This window comes from Sinocyclocheilus grahami, unplaced genomic scaffold (assembly GCF_001515645.1).
Source record: "Sinocyclocheilus grahami isolate Dianchi unplaced genomic scaffold, SAMN03320097.WGS_v1.1 scaffold1869.1, whole genome shotgun sequence".
NCBI classification, from domain to species: domain Eukaryota; kingdom Metazoa; phylum Chordata; class Actinopteri; order Cypriniformes; family Cyprinidae; genus Sinocyclocheilus; species Sinocyclocheilus grahami.
Genome location: NW_015507048.1, coordinates 5440 through 25200, shown reverse-complemented (window position 1 = coordinate 25200; position 19761 = coordinate 5440). Strand labels below are relative to the sequence as shown.

At 41.9% G+C, this 19761-nt stretch overlaps 1 protein-coding gene across 1 annotated transcript in view; it reads left to right on the top strand.

Annotated features, from left to right (window-relative positions):
- Positions 1-16941, top strand: part of LOC107573107 (threonylcarbamoyladenosine tRNA methylthiotransferase-like) — a 112116-nt gene extending 95175 nt beyond the window's left edge. The window contains exons 10-11 of the mRNA XM_016259548.1: positions 12299-12446; positions 16671-16941. Coding sequence (XP_016115034.1) covers positions 12299-12446; positions 16671-16941 — 419 coding nt within the window. The remainder of the gene's footprint in view (positions 1-12298; positions 12447-16670) is intronic.
- Positions 16942-19761: the final 2820 nt, after the last annotated feature.

The following is a 19761-nucleotide window of genomic DNA, read 5'->3' as shown; positions in this document are numbered from 1 at the left end:
TCCGCCGTCCGAGCCCCTCCCCTTCAGCACACGGGACGCGTGATTGGCTGATCAGAATCGTGGGAGGCCCCGTCTCTAATGAGCTCTGAGCACACATTAGCATAAGCGCATAAATTAATGTTTTCCTTGAGCAAATAGCATGCATATTAAACGATGCTTTGGGCTACAAGGTGCAGGACATACAGACATGAAGAATAATTAAGTTTGTTAATTAACGCTTGTGTGTTTCTCCTGCTATCGTGTCTGATCGGATCTGATACTCCAGAGTGATGTGTGCGTCTGCTCGGAAATTAAAGTGTGTTTACGCTTGTCTTTGTCAGCTAATGGCCATATTCTCATACTGAATATTCAACACTTTAGAGCAATCTGCATAATCTTCCACGTTTGAGGATGGCTTATAGTGACCGTTTCAGCAGTGAGCTCAACATTATCATGACCAGTGAGAGATGATGACCACAACCCTCAGAAATGACCCGAACAACACAAAAGAAGCCTTTGAGTATCAGTCTCATCACGTTTGATGAGCGCATCATCATTAACTGTTAATAACCTGAAGCAGGTGACCAGACAAACTAGCACCCTAGAACCCGTTTACATTCATGCATTCAGCTCAGGCTTTCATCCAACGTGACTTACAAACGAGGAGCCGCACCACACGGATACGCTGTTTTCGTTCAGATCAAAGCCTAAACAAATGTAGAAAGCGTATCCGCAGCCGACACAGAACAGTGTACGCTGCTTGCTTTCAGTGGATATTCTCCATAATGGCGCTACGGTGATGCGGAGGAGACGAATTGTTGAATAACGTCCTTATTTTTGTTTTCTTTGCGCACAAAAAGTATTCTCGTAGCTTCTAAAATTACAGTTGAACCCCTGATGTCACATGGATTGTTTGACCGGTCTCCTTGCTACGTCTCTGGACCTTGATCGTGTTACTGGTCTATGAAGGGTCAGAGAGCTCTCGGATTCCGTCAGATATTTCTTAATGTGATTTAGTGGGGAACAAATAAAAGTGAATAAGTGTAGGACTAAATCTGGTACAGTGTTACACATTGCTTTCTGTATTGTTTTAAAATACATGAATGAAAACAAGTAAATGTATTTATATATAAACTGTAAAATGAAAAGACATTTGTTTTAACTGTACAGCACAGTAATGAAGGCAGCAGCATGTGATAGAGGAGTGCTGTCTGTCTTATATTACTGCCTCCGTCACTGTGCTGCACATTAGATCATCCTATCATAGGACAGAACAAGAAAAGCTATAAACAATCTTCCATTGCGCAAACGTATTATAATACAGAAAGCTCCTACACAGTATGACACAAAGCGCTTATCACAGCGCGCCGCATAGAGAAGTTCACAGCACAAAGGGAAGAGATATTGATGCGTAGTTTATTAAATCTGTGATCGTTTATTGAGCCTGTTCTTTGAACAGTTTTAAATCTCAGTTTCTGTGCTCTAACCGAACACGACACGCAGCTTGAACACTGAATAGAGGATGACACACAGCTGCAGCGGAGAGGAGAGTTTACCAGAACTTCACTTAAATATTCATCTGTACCTCACATTAAACTATGGAATGCTTCAGAACACTTGGACTTTGACTTTATGGTGCTTTATAGTGTTTTGTGCTTTCGTGGGGCTTAACAATAACACAGAATAGTATCCGCAGAATATCAGATCCGGCAGAAAACGGCAGTATCAGAGCCGAGTCGATCCGGAGTATCAGATCCATGCATCCATAGTATTTTCTTTACTCTTTACTTCAAAAACTATGTCTAAAAAGGGTAATATTTTATGTATTTGAGGTCTGAGATGTGGGAGCAGTGAAGAGAGAGTGCAAACATTTAGCATTTTAGCTCAGCATTGCCGTCTAATCAGCCAATATTGTCTTTAATAGCCTGCATACCACTTCATTTTTTAAAACATGGGGTTTTGACCAAATATATTCTGGTTTTATATTTAGATTTTTGTAAAATGTTGCAACAATGTTTTTTTTTGTGTGTGTGTGAAAAATTACAGTTTTGGACATACAAGGTTCTGAAAAAAAGAAAACCTTAAAGTAACTACAAATTTGCATGTAAAGCAGAAAGAAATTCTGTGTGGAGCATGCCGCGATCCACTGTGAAGAGAGAGTGCAAACATTTAGCATTTTAGCTCAGCATTGCCGTCTAATCAGCCAATATTGTCTTTAATAGCCTGCATACCACTTCATTTTTTATAACATGGGGTTTTGACCAAATATATTCTGGTTTTATATTTAGATTTTTGTAAAATGTTGCAACAATGTTTTTTTGTGTGTGTGTGTGAAAAATTACAGTTTTGGACATACAAGGTTCTGAAAAAAAGAAAACCTTAAAGTAACTACAAATTTGCATGTAAAGCAGAAAGAAATTCTGTGTGGAGCATGCCGCGATCCACGCAATGTTCTCACCTTTCCCCCTTTACCTGTTTATCTCTGGTTGAATGCTGGGTAACGGTGGATGAAGTGCACACTACACTCAATAGTATGGATTAAATCTTGACATTTTGCAAATGCCAGTTTTTATGAGTTTGATAAGCTCTTCATTACTGTTTATGATTATTGTTCTCGAGTGCATTTGTTGGAGAGCAAATCAATGAGTCGGATGCTGAAACACGGGTATGAATGGAGGACACGATAGAGGTCAGTCAGGTATCGATGCTTGTGCTTTAAAACTCTGAGCTTCAAATCCAGATGTTCTGCAATTGAATCAAAGTAACGAGCAGACAAATGCATCTGTACTGAGAGCTTTGACAGCTGGAGAAACTGAGAATGTGTCTGATCGAGAGACTGCTGTGTGTTAGGTGTGTGCTTGTGTCTGTACTTTAAGTTTGTGTCTGTCAGCGCTGGGCTTCTCTTTCACTGCCCCTTCACCTCGCAGACAAACACGGCTCACTTTACCCTCAGACCCGCTGAGGTCACGGGGTCAAACGCCTGATCCCTATCAGGTGGCACAGAGTCGCTTCAGACGGCTCGACACGAAACTTATGCTCACAGCAGAACTTCAGACAGAGAACACTGAAAAACCACGGCTGTGTGTGTGTGTGTGTGTGCGTGTATCAGTGTGTGTGTGTGTGTGTGTGTATGTGTGTGTCTATCTGTCTGTCAGTGTGTGTGTGTGCGTGTGTGTGTACCTGTTTTTCTATTCTGGTGGGGACTTAAACCTGACTACACACAGACTCATGGGGACTCGTGTCCGGTGGGGCCCTAAATTGAGGTCCTCACGGGTAAACAAGCTAATAAATCACATAGAATGAAGTTTTTTTGAGAAAGTAAACATGCACAAAGGTTCCTGTGAGGGGTAGGTTGAGGTGTAGGGTTGGTGTAGGGCAGGGTTCCTCAATAGGCGGCCCGCGGACCACATCCGACCCGTGAGAGAAAAATGTTTGGCCCGCGCTAATTTCAAATAATATAGCATGAAAATTCAAACGCAGCATCAGAAAGCTACATTGACTTGTATCGTGTCTACACCGGATGCGAGCGGCGCGGCGCGATAAAATACAAGAACGCTATAATCAGTGATGCTGTGTTGGATGCAGCGCGACACGACAAATCCCCGACAGTAAACTGCTGACTCCTTCTATTTATAACTACTGACACAACGTTCAAATGATTCGCAATGCTTTGTCGCGTCCAGTGTAGATACGATGTTTGCGATGTGATGAGCAAAACATGGCGAGTGTGTAGAAAAGAAAAGTGGACACGGAAAATAGATGATTCAGATGTGAACGGACTGAACAGTTTTGAGTAAGTGTGTTAGTGTGAGTGAGTGAGTGAGTGTGTGTGTTAGCGTGTGAGAGAGAGTGTGTGTGTGAGTGAGTGAGAGAGTGAGTGAGTGTGTGTGAGAGTGAGTGAGTGATAGAGTGTGTGTGTGTGTGTGTGTGAGAGTGAGAGTGAGTGAGTTAGCGAGCGTGCGTGCGTAAGTGAGTGAGTGAGTGTGTGAGTGAGTGTGTGATAGAGTGAGTGAGTGAGAGTGTGTGTGTGTGTGTGTGTGATAGAGTGAGTGAGAGAGAGTGTGTGTGTGTTAGTGTGTGACAGAGAGAGTGTGTGTGTGTGTGTGAGTGAGAGAGTGTGTGAGTGTGTGTGTGTGAGAGAGTGAGTGAGTGAGTGTGTGTGTGTGAGTGAGTGAGTGAGTTAGTGAGTGAGTGAGTGTGTGTGTGAGTGAGTGAGTGAGTTAGTGAGTGAGTGAGTGTGTGTGTGAGTGAGTGAGTGAGTTAGTGAGTGAGTGAGTGTGTGTGTGAGTGAGTGAGTGAGTTAGTGAGTGAGTGAGTGTGTGTGTGAGTGAGTGAGTGAGTTAGTGAGTGAGTGAGTGTGTGTGTGAGTGAGTGAGTGAGTTAGTGAGTGAGTGAGTGTGTGTGTGAGTGAGTGAGTGAGTTAGTGAGTGAGTGAGTGTGTGTGTGAGTGAGTGAGTGAGTTAGTGAGTGAGTGAGTGTGTGTGTGAGTGTGTGATAGAGTGTGAGTGTGTGTGTGTGTGTGTGTGTGTGTGAGTGAGTGTGTGATAGAGTGTGTGTGTGTGAGTGTGTGATAGAGTGTGTGTGTGTGTGTGTGTGTGTGAGAGTGACGCACTTTTCTAGTGAAAGAGTGCATTTCTTACCTTAGTGATTTTAAAATAATTGAAAGACACCAACTATTTATGGTTATTTATTGAATATTTCAAACAATTGAAATCAAAGCACACATTGCTTGAAATAGGGCTGGGTTTTGACACAAATTTCACGATTCGATTTGATTCTCATTCACAAGCTTTCGATTAAAAAAAACGGATTGTAAAGTTATACTCTTTCTTTTAACTTACCTTCGGATGTTTAGTCATGTTTATTTTGTGCTGAAGCTAGTATTAATGTGGAGGAGATGATCAGTTCACGTCTGTTGATCTGAGGCGCTACAGCGATCTGTCACCACATTAAACAGCGCCAAAACTGCATTTATTGTTTGAATACTGCAATACAATGGACAAAAATGGTTTCATATTAAAAGCACCAAAGCACAAAGCTTATTGTGATATATTGGATGGGAAGTGCTCGTCAACGTTCCGTCCATTAACTGAACACAGGCGAGACTAATCGATTCTTGGGATTTAAGAATCGATATCGTTCCGTAAAAAAGAGAATCGATTAATTTCGAGATATCGATATTTTTTTACCCAGCTCTAGTTTGAAAAGAAGATGCCTTATGAACATTTTTTTTTTTTTGTAAAAAGCACGTTTCCAAAATATACAAATAAAAAATAGAAAACAACTTTCCTTTTTTGCAAACAAAATAAATCAATGAATAATGCCATGTCAAAAGTAGAAAACCAGCAGCTCTTGCAAACAAAATGCATTTTAAATACTGGCATGCAAAAAGTATAAAATAACTTGTATTTCTTCTAAATGATTATCATTTTAAATAATGCAATGTGAAAAGTAGAGAATGATAACTTGCATATTACATGAAATAAAAAAGAGAATCGATTAATTTCGAGATATCGATATTTTTTTACCCAGCTCTAGTTTGAAAAGAAGATGCCTTATGAACATTTTTTTTTTTTTGTAAAAAGCACGTTTCCAAAATATACAAATAAAAAATAGAAAACAACTTTCCTTTTTTGCAAACAAAATAAATCAATGAATAATGCCATGTCAAAAGTAGAAAACCAGCAGCTCTTGCAAACAAAATGCATTTTAAATACTGGCATGCAAAAAGTATCAAATAACTTGTATTTCTTCTAAATGATTATCATTTTAAATAATGCAATGTGAAAAGTAGAGAATGATAACTTGCATATTACATGAATAAATAATGAATGTAAATAGAATACTGCTGATTAAGAGAAAGAGCAGGACAGCATCTCAGTGATCTTGTCCTGTCACGCTTTATGCACAAGTACTTACTGTAGGTTCTTACTGGCCATTCACATAAAACACGTCTTTGTGTCTAAAACAACGAGACACTGCGCTCAGCGCTCATGGTTTTTAAAAAAGTGCAGCGCAGAATGACTTCTCCGCCACGTTGCCATCAAATGCAAAAGTTGCCGTGCAAACCTGCTGCTGTAAACCAGAGCCGGCTCTGCTGTAAACAAACGCTCGTAACGCTTGCCTCGTTTCCGGGTCTTCTGTTCTCAAACTGACGTAGATGAGCGGCGCTGCATGTATTAGTTTAAATTCTTTCTTTTAGCGCACCACTCACGTGCGACACGCTGCAAAAGACGCGAGCGCAACGCTCATATAGCACCGACTACACACGTGGTAGCATGGATTTAAAAAAACGTCCAGCCCTACTGGGACAGATGAGAAACTGAAACGGAGGACATGCTGGTTAAGAATCTCATCTGTGCTGCGATGGAGAAGGTTCCTCATGCTGTTTGCAGCACTGCAGCTCATCGTATGGATGACACCATCATTGGCTCCTGCTTAAGACTCCTGCAAACTTCTCTTCCGCACCCATGTGCCAACAAACCCCGTTTATCCTGCTTCCTCTGAACTCTCCAAGAGCCATTATAATACAGTTTCCCCAATCTGAAGTCATCAGCTCCGGCGGCCTGTCATTCTGTCTGAGAGCTGTTTAAGCCTCGGCGAGTCCCGAGCTATTACAATCACCTTCTCTCACGCTAAATTAAAGTGATTTGAACTCCAGTCTGGAGAGCAGGGCTAATGACACTAGCGTTTGATGAATGCAGTGATAATGTGCAGTAAGTGGAGCGAGCTGGAGATGAGTCTGCTGCTGCAGTAATATCACAGAGAAGTCATTAAAGGTGTTTCCGAGCGGAGCGATCGCTTCTCTGTGTGTGTCGGTGAAGCCCAGCAGCAGCAGCCATGATTCCACAGTAACTTCAGAAAATAGACTTCCTCTGGCTGTTATCAGATGTTATTAAATGCATTATTTTTTACGGTGAATCCTATTATGCTGCAGACCTCAGGAAATGAGCGTCATCTCGTGAAGAACATGAATCTGCATTTGTCAGTGTGAAGATGATCCTACAGCTGCCTCCTTTGTGGACACTTGTGTCTGTGGAGATCTTTCCAAGAAAACAGAAACTAGAGGTCAGTGTGTGTAGCCAACCCTCAGAAGACCACACATGAGTTTAGTGAAGTCCTGAAGGAGTGTGCGTGTGTCAGGATCTTGGTTGAGGACAATGGCAGACGAGGAATCAGCTGAAGGATTGATGACGTGGAGAAATTTCTGGGCAACGTCTCATGGGCCTCTGCTCCTTTGACCCATGATGGGCTGTTCTTAAAGAGTGCTTCAGAGGTCAGAGATCAGCAGTTTCTGACCACCTGATCAGCTCAAACTCCTCTCTCCACTGCTCTTGGCAGAAGTTTCTCTCACCTCATGACCTCTGAGTCTGCGATTAAAGGGCTGTAACTGTGAAAATCACTTTGAGATCTCTGTCTGCTCCACACGTGATTGACCACACAGCTTTTACCCGAATAAACCTGCTCTAAGTCCTGTAAATGTTTGAGTTTGGATGGAGATCAGTGTCGAGAAGCGCTGATAACGTGAGACGGCGTATCTGTTCAGCAGATGCACTGCAGACAGCGCCAGGGTTTGGGTGGTCTGTGTCTCGTTAACCGATTACACCGGCGTTAAAGGCAAAACATATTTTACGACTTGTTTCATGATTTCAAGATTGATGGAGGGGTGGGCAAAGATGAATGGATATGTATTTATTTGTTGTCATTTATCTCTGGATGTGGAGAGTCTTTGTCTTCTAGTGTCTGGTGTTGGCCATATGCAGAACATCTGGCATTTCTGATCTGCCTCGATACTTCTGTGGCTTCGTTCATATCGACGTAAAACATGATGATGTTGGCATCAGTTTGTGCTGCTGATTCGTGTTTCGGATCGTGAAGACGCTGCTGCTCAGTAACTGAGGCTGGTTTCGTCTCCTCACGCTTTAATTGCTCTGAGAGGCGTTGAAGCGTGTGTGAGCGTGCAGATGCGGTGATACAGAGTCACGCCTGATGTTTGCAGACTCTCTCTCTTCTGTAGCGTCCGCTAGACAAACAGCCTCTCGGCGATAATGTATTTGTAGTTAGTCATTATGTTTCTCAGTACTGTGATCTCACCTGTCCTTGGGCTGAACGCAGTTGATGTTTAAGCCCTGATTCTCTGCTTGATCACGTAACAGTCTTTTCTTCCTGATGTCTGTCTGTTATAACAGCCTGCCGTCTCCAAGATCCTGGTGGAGGAAATGATTTCTTCTGCTGTGTGGAGAGACTAAGAACTAAAGCGGTGTTCGTCTGTAATGCGATGTGCCTGTCTTTCATTTGATGTCTTTGTGTGTTGAAGAACGGGCAGAAGAGATTGACTGAACAACAACACAGATAATGGGGAGTGTTTCCTCTCCCTTTTAAAACTTAAGTTTATTTTGTCACTGTAACTATACAATGTTAAATTGCAATTTGTTTTTTTATTATAAAGTGCTACAGCCATGCCTACCGTAGGTCCCGAGATTTTCCTGTGTTTTCAATTCATGAGTAAAATAATGTCTGTGGTAAACATCTCTTGGACGTTTTGCTGTACAGCGTTAACGGCTCACATTCAAACCCCAAACGTGCTAATGTGGTTACTTAAAAACTAGTGCTGTCAAACGATTAATCGCATCCAAAATAAAAGTTTTTCTTTACACAATATATGTGTGCATGCTGTGTATATTTATTATGTATATACAAACACATGCATGTATATATTTAAATGTTATGTTTATATATTAAATATATTTATATAAAATATAAGAATATAAATGTATATACATGTAAATATTTTCAAAATATATGCTGTATGTGTGTGTGTTTATATATGTGGGTCAAAGACGTTAAAATGTGCGCATCAAAAGAAATTTACAAAAGGGATTTTATGTCCATAGAAAGCACATTAAATGTAAGTAAAGTGTCTACTTTTAAGGTTTCAAATAAGTTTTTGAAGAATAAAATGTTACAATTTGGTTGAAATAATGTTACATTGTCGTTCAGTGTAACACAATATTTATGTAAAAATTCAAACATGCTTATTCTGACGTGTACATATTAAAATATATAAAAGCATAAGTGAGCATATTAAATTTGATTGTGTTTTAAATGAGTAAAAAAAATCTTACTGACAAATGGGCGAAACCTAGGATAGTTGCAAATTTAAAAAATGTAAAATTGCAACTAATTAGTGTTTGGGGTGAAAGTAATTAGTCGTTTAATATGTCCTAAATTGATTTTTGTTGTAAATATGCCTGACAATATTGTTACACTGAATGACGTTTTAGTGGCTCTCTTCTGTAAATCAGGGACAAATGTGTGATACTTATTTTTTGCTCAGAAAAACAAAAACAAAATTGCAATTAAATTAAACCGAAAATTTGTAAAACTTTTTTTGGGGGAAACACAACAACAATTTAAAGCAGTATTGCACTTATTGTTTTTATGCTTAAACCCTTTTTCGTCTTTGACCCAAATACATCATAAATATACACAGTACACACACACATATATCATGTAAACAAAAACTTTTATTTTGGATGCGATTAATCGTTTGACAGCACTATTACAAACATATATATTTGCTTCAAAACTTGTGTTTTCAGTATGGGTGTGTGTAATTTATGTTGAAAAGCAAAACATCCAAGTTTCATCAATTAATATTTACCACAGACCGTATTATCAAATGAGTCTTCTGGACTTTGTCACAGCTCTCTGTTTGCATTTTGAGTTTTGCTTTTTTGTTTTTTTTCCCTGTAATCAAACATTGTTTTTGTGTGTGTGCGTAGGGACAGAATTTGTGCTGCTTTTCCTGATGCAAGCTATATATCATGTAAACAAAAACTTTTATTTTGGATGCGATTAATCGTTTGACAGCACTATTACAAACATATATTTGCTTCAAAACTTGTGTTTTCAGTATGCGTGTGTGTAATTTATGTTGAAAAGCAAAACATCCAAGTTTCCAAGTCTTCTGGACTTTGTCACAGCTCTCTGTTTGCATTTTGAGTTTTGCTTTTTTGTTTTTTTTTCCTGATGCAAGCTGAGCCGTGTGTGTGTGTGTGTGTGTGTGTGTGTGTGTGTGGTTCTGTAACTGCAGTGAAACTGAGGTGAGGTTAACGTTTCACATGTGCTCCTGGGAGCGGAGAGCGGCGCGGGATCAGGGTCCGTGAGGCAGAGGTGGAGCAGGGCTAGTTTGGCGCTGAGCCATGTGTGTGTGTGTGTGTGTGTGTGTGTGTGTGTGTGTGTGTGTGTGTGTGTAGTTCTGTAACTGCAGTGAAACTGAGGTGAGGTTAACGTTTCACATGCGCTCCTGGGAGCGGAGAGCGGCGCGGGATCAGGGTCCGTGAGGCAGAGGTGGAGCAGGGCTAGTTTGCCGCTCTCTCTCGTCTGACTGGCGGGGTTTCCCGCTGTCTTTTACACACGCTCTGCTCACATGCCGCTCTGACTCATGCTGTGTGTGTCCTGAAACTCGATGTTGTTTGTCCCGCGCCGGATCCCGCCACACGCCTTCCCGCCTCCTCTGCTCTGATTCCGGCTGGATTAGAGTGTCTCCGCCTCTCGTCGACTGTCGCTGTCCGCCTCGTTAATCTGTTTGATATGAGTCATTGTGTTTTGTCAAACGCTGACTCGCACACGTCCACACTGTTGTATAATACATGGCTGGTGGCTCATAGCATTGGCTGTCATGCACCGCTCTGTTTTCTGCCTGAGCAACAGCTGTGATCTGGAACCGGTTCTAGGTGTGTCGTGTGTGCGGCGGGAGTTTGTTTCCCCCGGGGGATGAAACATGAGCAGATGTGTGTCATTAGTTCTGTTGAAACACTTTGTTTACCTGCCATAATGTGGACAGACAGCTTTAGGTGAGCTATTTCTAGGGTTCTCTAAGCCATCTGTTAACGGACGCAGGTTTTTACCTCCCAACTTAATAAAACGGGCTGTCTGACTGAGAAATGATTACTTCAAAATGTACATCAGCATGCAGGTTCAAAGGACTTCCATACACCTCTTTTGCTATTGTTCACGTGCCAGTGATCATCTCTCCGTAGGCTGCTGACCTCTGCTTTAAAACCGAGATCTGTCTGTGCTGAGGAGGTCAGTCATACCTGGACAGTGATGTCTGTCAGCGACTGGAATGTGACGTGTTATGTCGACATTGATTGGCTGGTGACATCACAGCAAATATGACATCGCAGTCAGGACACACACTGATAGAGAGCCTCCAGAACACAATCAGACACTGATAAACATCTGCAAGAATATGAAACAATAAGAGGTTGTTTTATATTGAATATAGTCACTTCTAAAGTGACACAGAGGAGTGACACACTGATATATATATATATAGCAACCTCGGGTTTCCAAAGCAGTAGATTTTGACCCCTTGATTTGAGCAGTCTGACACATCAACATTGACTCAGCCAATGGTGTGGGGTTGGGGGTCGGGATTATGTGTTTGTCTGGCCAATGGCTAACAGAAAGTGTGATCAGGAAATGTTTGCAGTTCACTTTAGTGACTCTAGTGGTGCTGAAATCACACTCCGCTTTGACACGCTCGGAAGTTTCTCTCTCTTCAACTTTTCCTCAGGTTACTTGTCCAATTGTTGAACTTGTGTCATCCGTCAGTTGTAACTGGAATAACTTGATGTGTGTTATCTCTGTCTCCGAGATACATAAACAGTCATTTCATAGTAATGTAGTGAGCTGTTTATACCCACTGACAGCACTGTCACTCACCTGAGCGTGTGATCTTTCTAGAAATATAACCAAACCTGTCCATACAGAAGACATCTGTACTCTAGAAATGGCTTATAAGACTGTATCTTAATGACAGCCACTGAAGGATACATTTAACTTGATTAAATTGTCATCACATGGCTAATAGATGTAGTGTTGAAAATGAAAACAGTCAGTATTGTGTGTGTCTGTGATTAGCAGATGGTTGATAGTTAGTGTGATTCTCTTCACCTGTCGTTCATCTGATAGGGCACCTGTACATATGCGTATATATCGTGTACAGTATATACATATACACATTGACAGGCTCATGAAACATCAAAACTAAATCTTTGAGGGACGTTGATTTAGCGGATCTTACACAGCCTTCAGCAGTTGTTTAGAAAGAGATAAATGACACTGATCACTGTGTGTTTACATGAGAGAGTGCACTAGACATCTTCACACATCAGCTGCTGCTGCCGTGTCCCAGCAAGTTCAGCAAATGTGGGCCTGACAAAAACAGGAGTAGATAAAGAATGGCTCATTAACTGTGGGCAGTAATGAAGCCTCCATTTGAAAGCAGCAGCTACTACTTCGCTTTCAGTGATCAGTTTAGCACAGAAGAGATTGTGCAATGCTGGAACTGACCTGATGGTCAGAGACGCCCACAGCGATGATGACTGCTGGACCTTCACTGGACCCATCAAGAGCTTTGCCAGAGAAAACCTTATGTTTTCTGATTTGTTTGAAAGGTTTGTTTTATCTTGGTGTGCCTCAAGGCTCTAGCATTGGACCCGCTGTAGTTTGAGATTGAAGTTGGCTTTTCTTTGATTATTCTTTACTAGCGGTTGAGTTTGTTTGTTTGTTTTGCTGCCCGTCACGTCACAGACTGCGCTGTTGAGGAAATTCCTTTGAACTGTAGTTAGTGAGTTCAAAAACAAACAAACAAACAAAAGTGCCTAGCCGCAATACAAGTTACTCACACACCGTAACTAACTACATAGAACATTAAAGTTAACTGTGAGGGAGCTGTATCTCATTGTAATTTAAAGTTTGTTTATTATTTGACTGGTTAGTTAGTAGATTACACACTAAACTATAACAGTGAGTTGAAAACAGTGATGGGTATGGTTGCAGCATGCGAGCGTATGACATGAGCCTGCAGGTGTGACACAGCACAGTGTGTCGCGCGAGAGATTTTCTGGATGCCAGAAAGAAATGTCAACAGATGTTCAGAGGACAAATATTCAAATAAACAATTGTGTTTGAATAGCAGGTATTTTCTGACAACAAAGTGTCTTTGATTAAGTTAACATCTAAACTGCTGAAATAAATTACATGGAAAAAACCTTTAGAGCAAAATGCTGCTTATGTAAATGTGTGTAATTGGGCCACATCTCTTTTTATCCGTGCTGTAATGAGATGTTTGTGAATTGTATGAAAACAGAGGTTTCATGCAGGTTTATGTAGCTTATAAAAAAGCAGAGCTGATCTTCAGCAATGCAGTGCAGGATCAGAGTTCACTGTTTTCATAATGGTTTGGTCGCAGTGTCATTGCACCATTAACTAGAGCTGAGAGGAAGAGATAATTCAGGATGCTGTGACATGCATCAGAATAAGAAACAAGTGCATTTAATGGATAACATTGTCACAGCACCACAAAAAGCAGAAGAAAGTTCAGGTTTCATATTTAACTGAGAGACGACTGTGGTCTTAGCACGTTTCTGGCACCGGCCCATTTTAAAAGTCCAGGCAACCTATTAAAACAAACATATCAGATATTGCGTCTATGGTCGAGTGTTTTCTTTGCGTCTGTTTTGTTATTGAAAGCATGCAGTGAGTAACACATGTTGGTGCACAGGAGCAGATGAGACTCCTCACAGAGAGAGTGAAGTCTAAAGGCTGTTATTGAGGTCTTTCTTACGTTTAGCATGTCAGAACAACGGTGAAACTCGATCCCACGTGTCACACACGCTTCATGAGCACAGGTGAGTAAACAGCAGTACGCAAAAGAAACACACAGAGAGCTGTGACACATGCGGTGACCTCCTTCACAGCCCTTTTATTCCCTGAGCGCAGAGGGCCACGTTTGTGTTCGGCGCTTTCATCCTGAAAAAAGCCGTGGATCATAGCTTTCAGATCAGCGACCGCTCTGAGAAATCAACACATCTTTTGAGTCGCTTGCTTTATATTCAGTTCATAGCTGCGTCACTTGAGCATTAAAAGACATTGAGTTCAAAGTGGTTGTTCTCTGTATTGCAGCATGATGTGTTGACTAAGCATGTAATTGCAGGTGGAATTCCCAGATTTTTCTTCTGCTTCATGTAATGGATATCACATGAGAACTCCAGGTTGCATGAAGAGTTGTTTTGCATATTCAGAATTGCTGACATTGGATTGGCTGTCATGACTTTGAAAGGGATTTGTTGGAAGCAAAATGGCTGAAATGTGAGATGTGTTAAAGGGCTGACAGATTTCAGTGAGAATTGAGCCACTTGGGTTTCCACTGTGGGACTGATAACAGAGCTCCTAATACAAACGCGTCAGTCGATGATGCCGTGGTAATGCAAGTGTTTACACAGGGTATGAGATGTAAACAGCGGATGCGTTATGGAGGATGATCAGATATTTGTTTATTTAGATCAGTTAGCATGCTTGGCCAGCTACAGAGAGAAACTAGTAGCCAGACAACAAACAGGTGACCGATCCTGAGTGTCGACGTCACTGCACACATGCTTCCGGCATGGTTAGCCAACTAAAACATAAATAGCTGAGAAAATGTAAAAACATAAATGAATAAGGCGACTTGATGCAGTAATAATTGAGTTGTCTGAACTATAGTTTTTTAGTTCTTCTCAATAAAGATACTTGTTTAGCCAATGTAAATTTGTTTGTCCATGTAATGCTGATTGTCTTATTTTGCTAGTAGAAATATTCTTGTCACAGCAACTGAAACAACAATTACTTTTGTTGAGGTTTTTTTTTTTGTCTGTTTCCTGGAAGAACAAAAAAGAATGCACCACATTATGATTTTTTACATCTATTTACGAATTACAAACATTTCTTTATCAGTTTATTTCAGCTGTAAGCACATAAGCAAATTGTAATGATTGTATCGAGAACATAGTAAAATGTTATAGAAACCTTAATGGATAACTTAGTCTCATATATAGACAATGCTATCTTTGTTTTATATAAATGTTTGTATACAATAAGATATCCAGGTTACAGATTTACGTGGTTGAACATACTCTTGGCCTCAATACTTGACACACTAACCTCAAGAACGGAGGAAATCAACAAATGTAAAAAAGATGAGCTCTTTACATCAGAGCACAACAAATAACTAACAATAATGACAAAACCGCAACAAATTTTTTTTAAAGGAGGTCAACAAAACAATACTTAAAAAGCAACTGTGTAATTTATTCATTCTGCAATGCATGCTGGGAACTCGCACAGCCTTAACGTTTCAGTAATAAGAAATTCTTTGTTCAGACGACAGTGTTGGACTAGTTAGGACAGCATTTGGGGTAATTCTGTTGGTCTGACAAGGGTTGTTATGTAGTTTCAAGAAAACTGCATTTCTTAGTATTTGAGACACAAAAGGTTTCGTAAACTAGAAGGTAAGCAGTTGCATTTCTTACAGTGTGAAAATTCCAGGCCGAGAACGGTTCCTAACCGCGACGTGTCGAGCTCAAGTGGACACATAACTGGAACCGTTCGGCCCAGCGGTGGAAAAGTGGCTTTGGGGAGTGAATAAGAGTCAGTGTGAGTTTTTGTCTCATGAACTAAAAACACAAACTTACTGCTGGCAGATATTTTATTTTATGAATGCCTCAGTCCTGATTCCATAGGCCTTTCCAATTGAAGTTGAGTAATTTAGCATGAAAAAGTGCATAGGAAACTCCAGTTAGCCTCAAAGTGATCCGTCAGAAGGCCAGATCTGGCTTGAACTCTCTTCGTCATCTTTACATGATTTAGTTAATCTCACCCTGCTCCTCTGTGAGTCACTGTTAGCATTTCTTTTCCAGTATGAAAGTTCCTGTGGCCTTTGGACTTGGTCTAATTGCTGTAAAGTTCAATGATAAACCAAATTGACATTTCATTTACATTTCATACTGTGAGGCCTCGCCGTGCCGCGGCCCCCGGGGCCCCGTATCTGTTTCTCTGGTCCCCACGCTCGGCTCCTGCCGCGGGAAATGCGGGGTCACGTAGGAGCTCATCTCCTGCATTTAATTCACGTTATGGTGGGCCAGACACGACCCCGCCGCATACTAATCAGGCAGCAGGTAGAGGTCTGGCGTCTCCAGACTTTAGAAAGGACATACAGCTAATGACGTCCTGTGGGAAGATCTGCCCTTTGTGGACGGATCGTCCTACACTCACCTTCCTCTGGGTGTTTTCTTAAAAGTGTTCTTGCGCTCCATCCGACAGTGTTAGAGCAGAAATGTGCTGCGGTGGCAGAGAGAATGATCAAACACGGAGCACAGGAGATGCAGCAGCACACACCCCAGGGAAATAGCCTGCCATAATTGAAAGCCAGGCTATGCTGAAGATGAATTTAATGATTTCATATTTACAGACAGGCTTTGCTTTTTATTCCATTTGCATTTATTCCATCGTGCCTGCAAATGTACGTTATATATAATTTTCCTCTGTGCGTGTGATTTTCATGGGTCCACGGGTCAGTTGATTCTGTGTGATTGGAAAGGTTGCAAAGATCACCGCGAGAGCGAGTTTTGATTATTCTTCACACGTGGATTCCCTGCCTGTTTAAAGCAAACCGACAGTGTTTAGTTGGGAGTCTGTTATCTCTTGGGTGCTTTTAGGGAGCCGTCTGAGTGTGGTTTCAGCTGTTTGCGTGATTGCGGATGAGGTTCTGGTTTGTGTGGAGCTCATTTGCTGAAGGTGCTCAGGAGTTGATCTGGAGGTTCTGCTGTTTGTTCAGTTTTTGTTGCAGCGGTTTGTTTAAGCTTGCTTGTGCTCCGTGACGTCTTTGAAGCTGGACCTGAAAACCTCCTGCCTCTGAGGAAGGAGCTCTCCGATTCCCTGCTGTTGTTTCGGTGGTGTTTACGGGCCGCTGGCACAGACCTTCAGCGCATCACAGCTTCACCGTTCCCTCAGGCGGATCTCTCTCTGGTTCTGGCTGTGTTTGCCCAGCGAGGGTCTGGCTCCTCCAGGTGGTGCAGCAGTCGAGCCAGTAGTCTTTCACCTGCTCCACCAGCTCTCCACCTGCAGGACTGAGCATGCCAAGGTGTTTCTGGAAGTCGTCCCTGTCTTCTGACCAGAGATCGGTTAACACCAGACTGATGCTAAATCAGCATGAAATGGCACGTGTGCACCAGACACGTCACGTCTCCGCTCTTCTCCGTGCTCCAGCTCTCCACGGCCCGTGGCTCATCTGCGGCTGGGCCGACCCGTCTCTGTTGACAGGCCATCTGCTGGGCCAACCGTGCTGATCCGGACCCCTCAGCCGCCAGGCCCGATTGAGCGCTGCTGGGAGGCCTGTGCTTTTGGGTTTAGCTGTTCTGTAACTCTTGTGCTGTGCGGAGAATCCTTTACCTAATTTGGTGTTCCTGGTCAAAAATAACCGGCCTTTTAAAAATTGCTTGTAAATCTCTCATTGGTCTATATTATCACAAAATCTTGGATTGAGTCTTTTTGTCAGCTTGTTTTCTTTCAACTTTTGGCAATTTTGGCAGTGTTCACTCAAAAACTGAGGTGCATATGTTCAGGCTTATGATCAAACAGTTTAAAAATAAATACAAAACCTGCGCTAATTAAAAGAAAACAAGTTGACGAAGATTGAATCCAGTAATAATATAGCATAAGGAGAGGTTTACAAATGTGTGTTTGTTTGTAGGGAATACCTCAAGTGTAACAAGATGGGGAAAAATCCCAGAAAAGTACAGAAATGATCAAATTGTCTATTTATTCCCTCCTCAGACCTCGGAAATTAAACCCAGTATCCAATTGTGCTCATGAATATGTACTTTACATACTACTAAGTGCCTCAAACAAAACAATGTTTTGTTCCTGAATGTTCTTCCTCGCTATATCAGCCCAAAACCTGCATGACATTGCTTCAGGACAGACTGCTCAAACCAGATTATATTGATTCAGATTCACTGACTGGATCCAGTGTGTGCATGATGGGACGCTTCTGCTGGAGGTCAGTTGTAGTGAGACAAGAACTTACTTATGGCAAGTTACAAGTCTCACCTAGATGTCACCGTATGTCAAAGCAGAGACCTAAGTGATATCCAAAACCAGGTTTTCTGTTATTGTAAGGTAGAAGGTTCCATACTTTCTGTGCAGATGTCTAACTTTCCTCGTCATGCAGTAAAACCCTTTAATCAGCGAGTGAGAACTCGTGCCTTTAAGGTGTGTGTTCAAATCTCACCCCCATTTTAAAGCATTGACATTAGAGCGTGAAGTTTGAGGGCGAGAGCCGTTTGAACCTGGATCTCTTTTACGAGCCCTGAGGAGCTCCTGAAGTCACAGAGGAATCTGCTGTGGAGCACCTGCAGGGCAGAGAAAGAAGAAACAAGCACATGCCTCGTTTACAGAGGAACGAGACACCGATGAGATCGCTGCATCTCCAGCGGCGTGTTGATGAGCGTGAGGGACGAGAGGCGCTCCTTTGAGGATCGTTTCTAACAGTGGCTTCACTTTCCAAGACTCTGTGTGAATGTGTGAGAGCACTTGCACACTTCTCCATGTGTGTTCAGGTGTGTTAACGGCTTCTCTAACAATAGGTGCTTGTGTGTGTGTGTGTGTGTGTGTGTGTGTGTGTGTGTTTGGAGTGTGAAATCCATTTGTTGTACAACGATTGCTTTTCTCTTGCATCAAATGAGCCAAAAAGGCCTCCAGTAACAGGTGGTGTGTGTGTCAGTTACACAGCTCCTCCGAGTGGAAACTGGATCTCCAGGCATGAATCTGACTCTTTAGTGTTAGCAGGTGTTCTACGGCTCCAGAACAGATCTCAGGAAAACTGCAGGAGCGTGTCGATCTGGAGCGATGCACCTTCATCTCATTTCACCTGCGCTAGTGCTCAGAAGGCAGATCATCAGTAGTTTGTGGGTTTGTAGTATAGAGGATCTGCACTGAACGCTGGCATCCTGGTGCACATTTCTGCTCAAACAAACCCCACATACAGTACGTTATAATCAAATCTAGATGTTTATTACTCCTGAATTAGGTTGTGGCGAGAAGCATTGTGGTGTTGTGTGAGGAGGAACGGCCGGCTCCACACTCTTATTATGTTGAAGAACTACGAGTGATTTGGCATCATTACATGCCCTCTGACTTCTCTTGTACTTTCTTTTCTTATCTCTTCCCTTTGATTCGCGTCAGCTGCTTCTCGTGTTTCTGTCCAGACATCATCTGTTTGGTTTGCTGTGCAGTCAGAGCCTCACATTCAATCTTGTTTATGTTTTGTATTAATACTGAAGCTCATAACTAATAGGAGCGTGTGCCATTAGTGAGCGGCTCAGTGATCGATCCGGATGCATTAATGAAAGCTTCAGTGTGACACAGCTATAGCTGGAAATGTCATGGATAAAGCTTTTGTTTGTTGTTTCTGAACCATCATCAGACCAGATTCAAAGTCTGCTTGAACCTTCAGCCCTTAAATAACGTAAGATAATGATGAAGTAGTCTCACACTGGTTATTGCAGCTTGTCCGTTGATCTGTGATGTTTCTAAAAGTGAAGTCAGGTTTATTTATTTGTTAATGATGCACACATACTGAACATCCCATGAGTCATTAGTGGACACTATATTTCAGGCTCATTCTGAGCTCTCTGTGTAACGTGATCATGTAGACGAGTTCAGTTTAACAGTTTCTCATGTTTGTGTGGAATAGCTTGAACACTGAAGCCTGTGTCATATTCTGCTGCATGTTATTCACATTTTCATAAATTCCAGTAAATGATTAAATATCGAGACTGTTTGCATTTAGTCTCTGATAGTATTTATTGTATTTTGGGAGTGAAGACCTTCCATCACTGCTAGCTGGAAGACACTGACACAGCTGACCTCAGATCATCTCATGATCCAGCT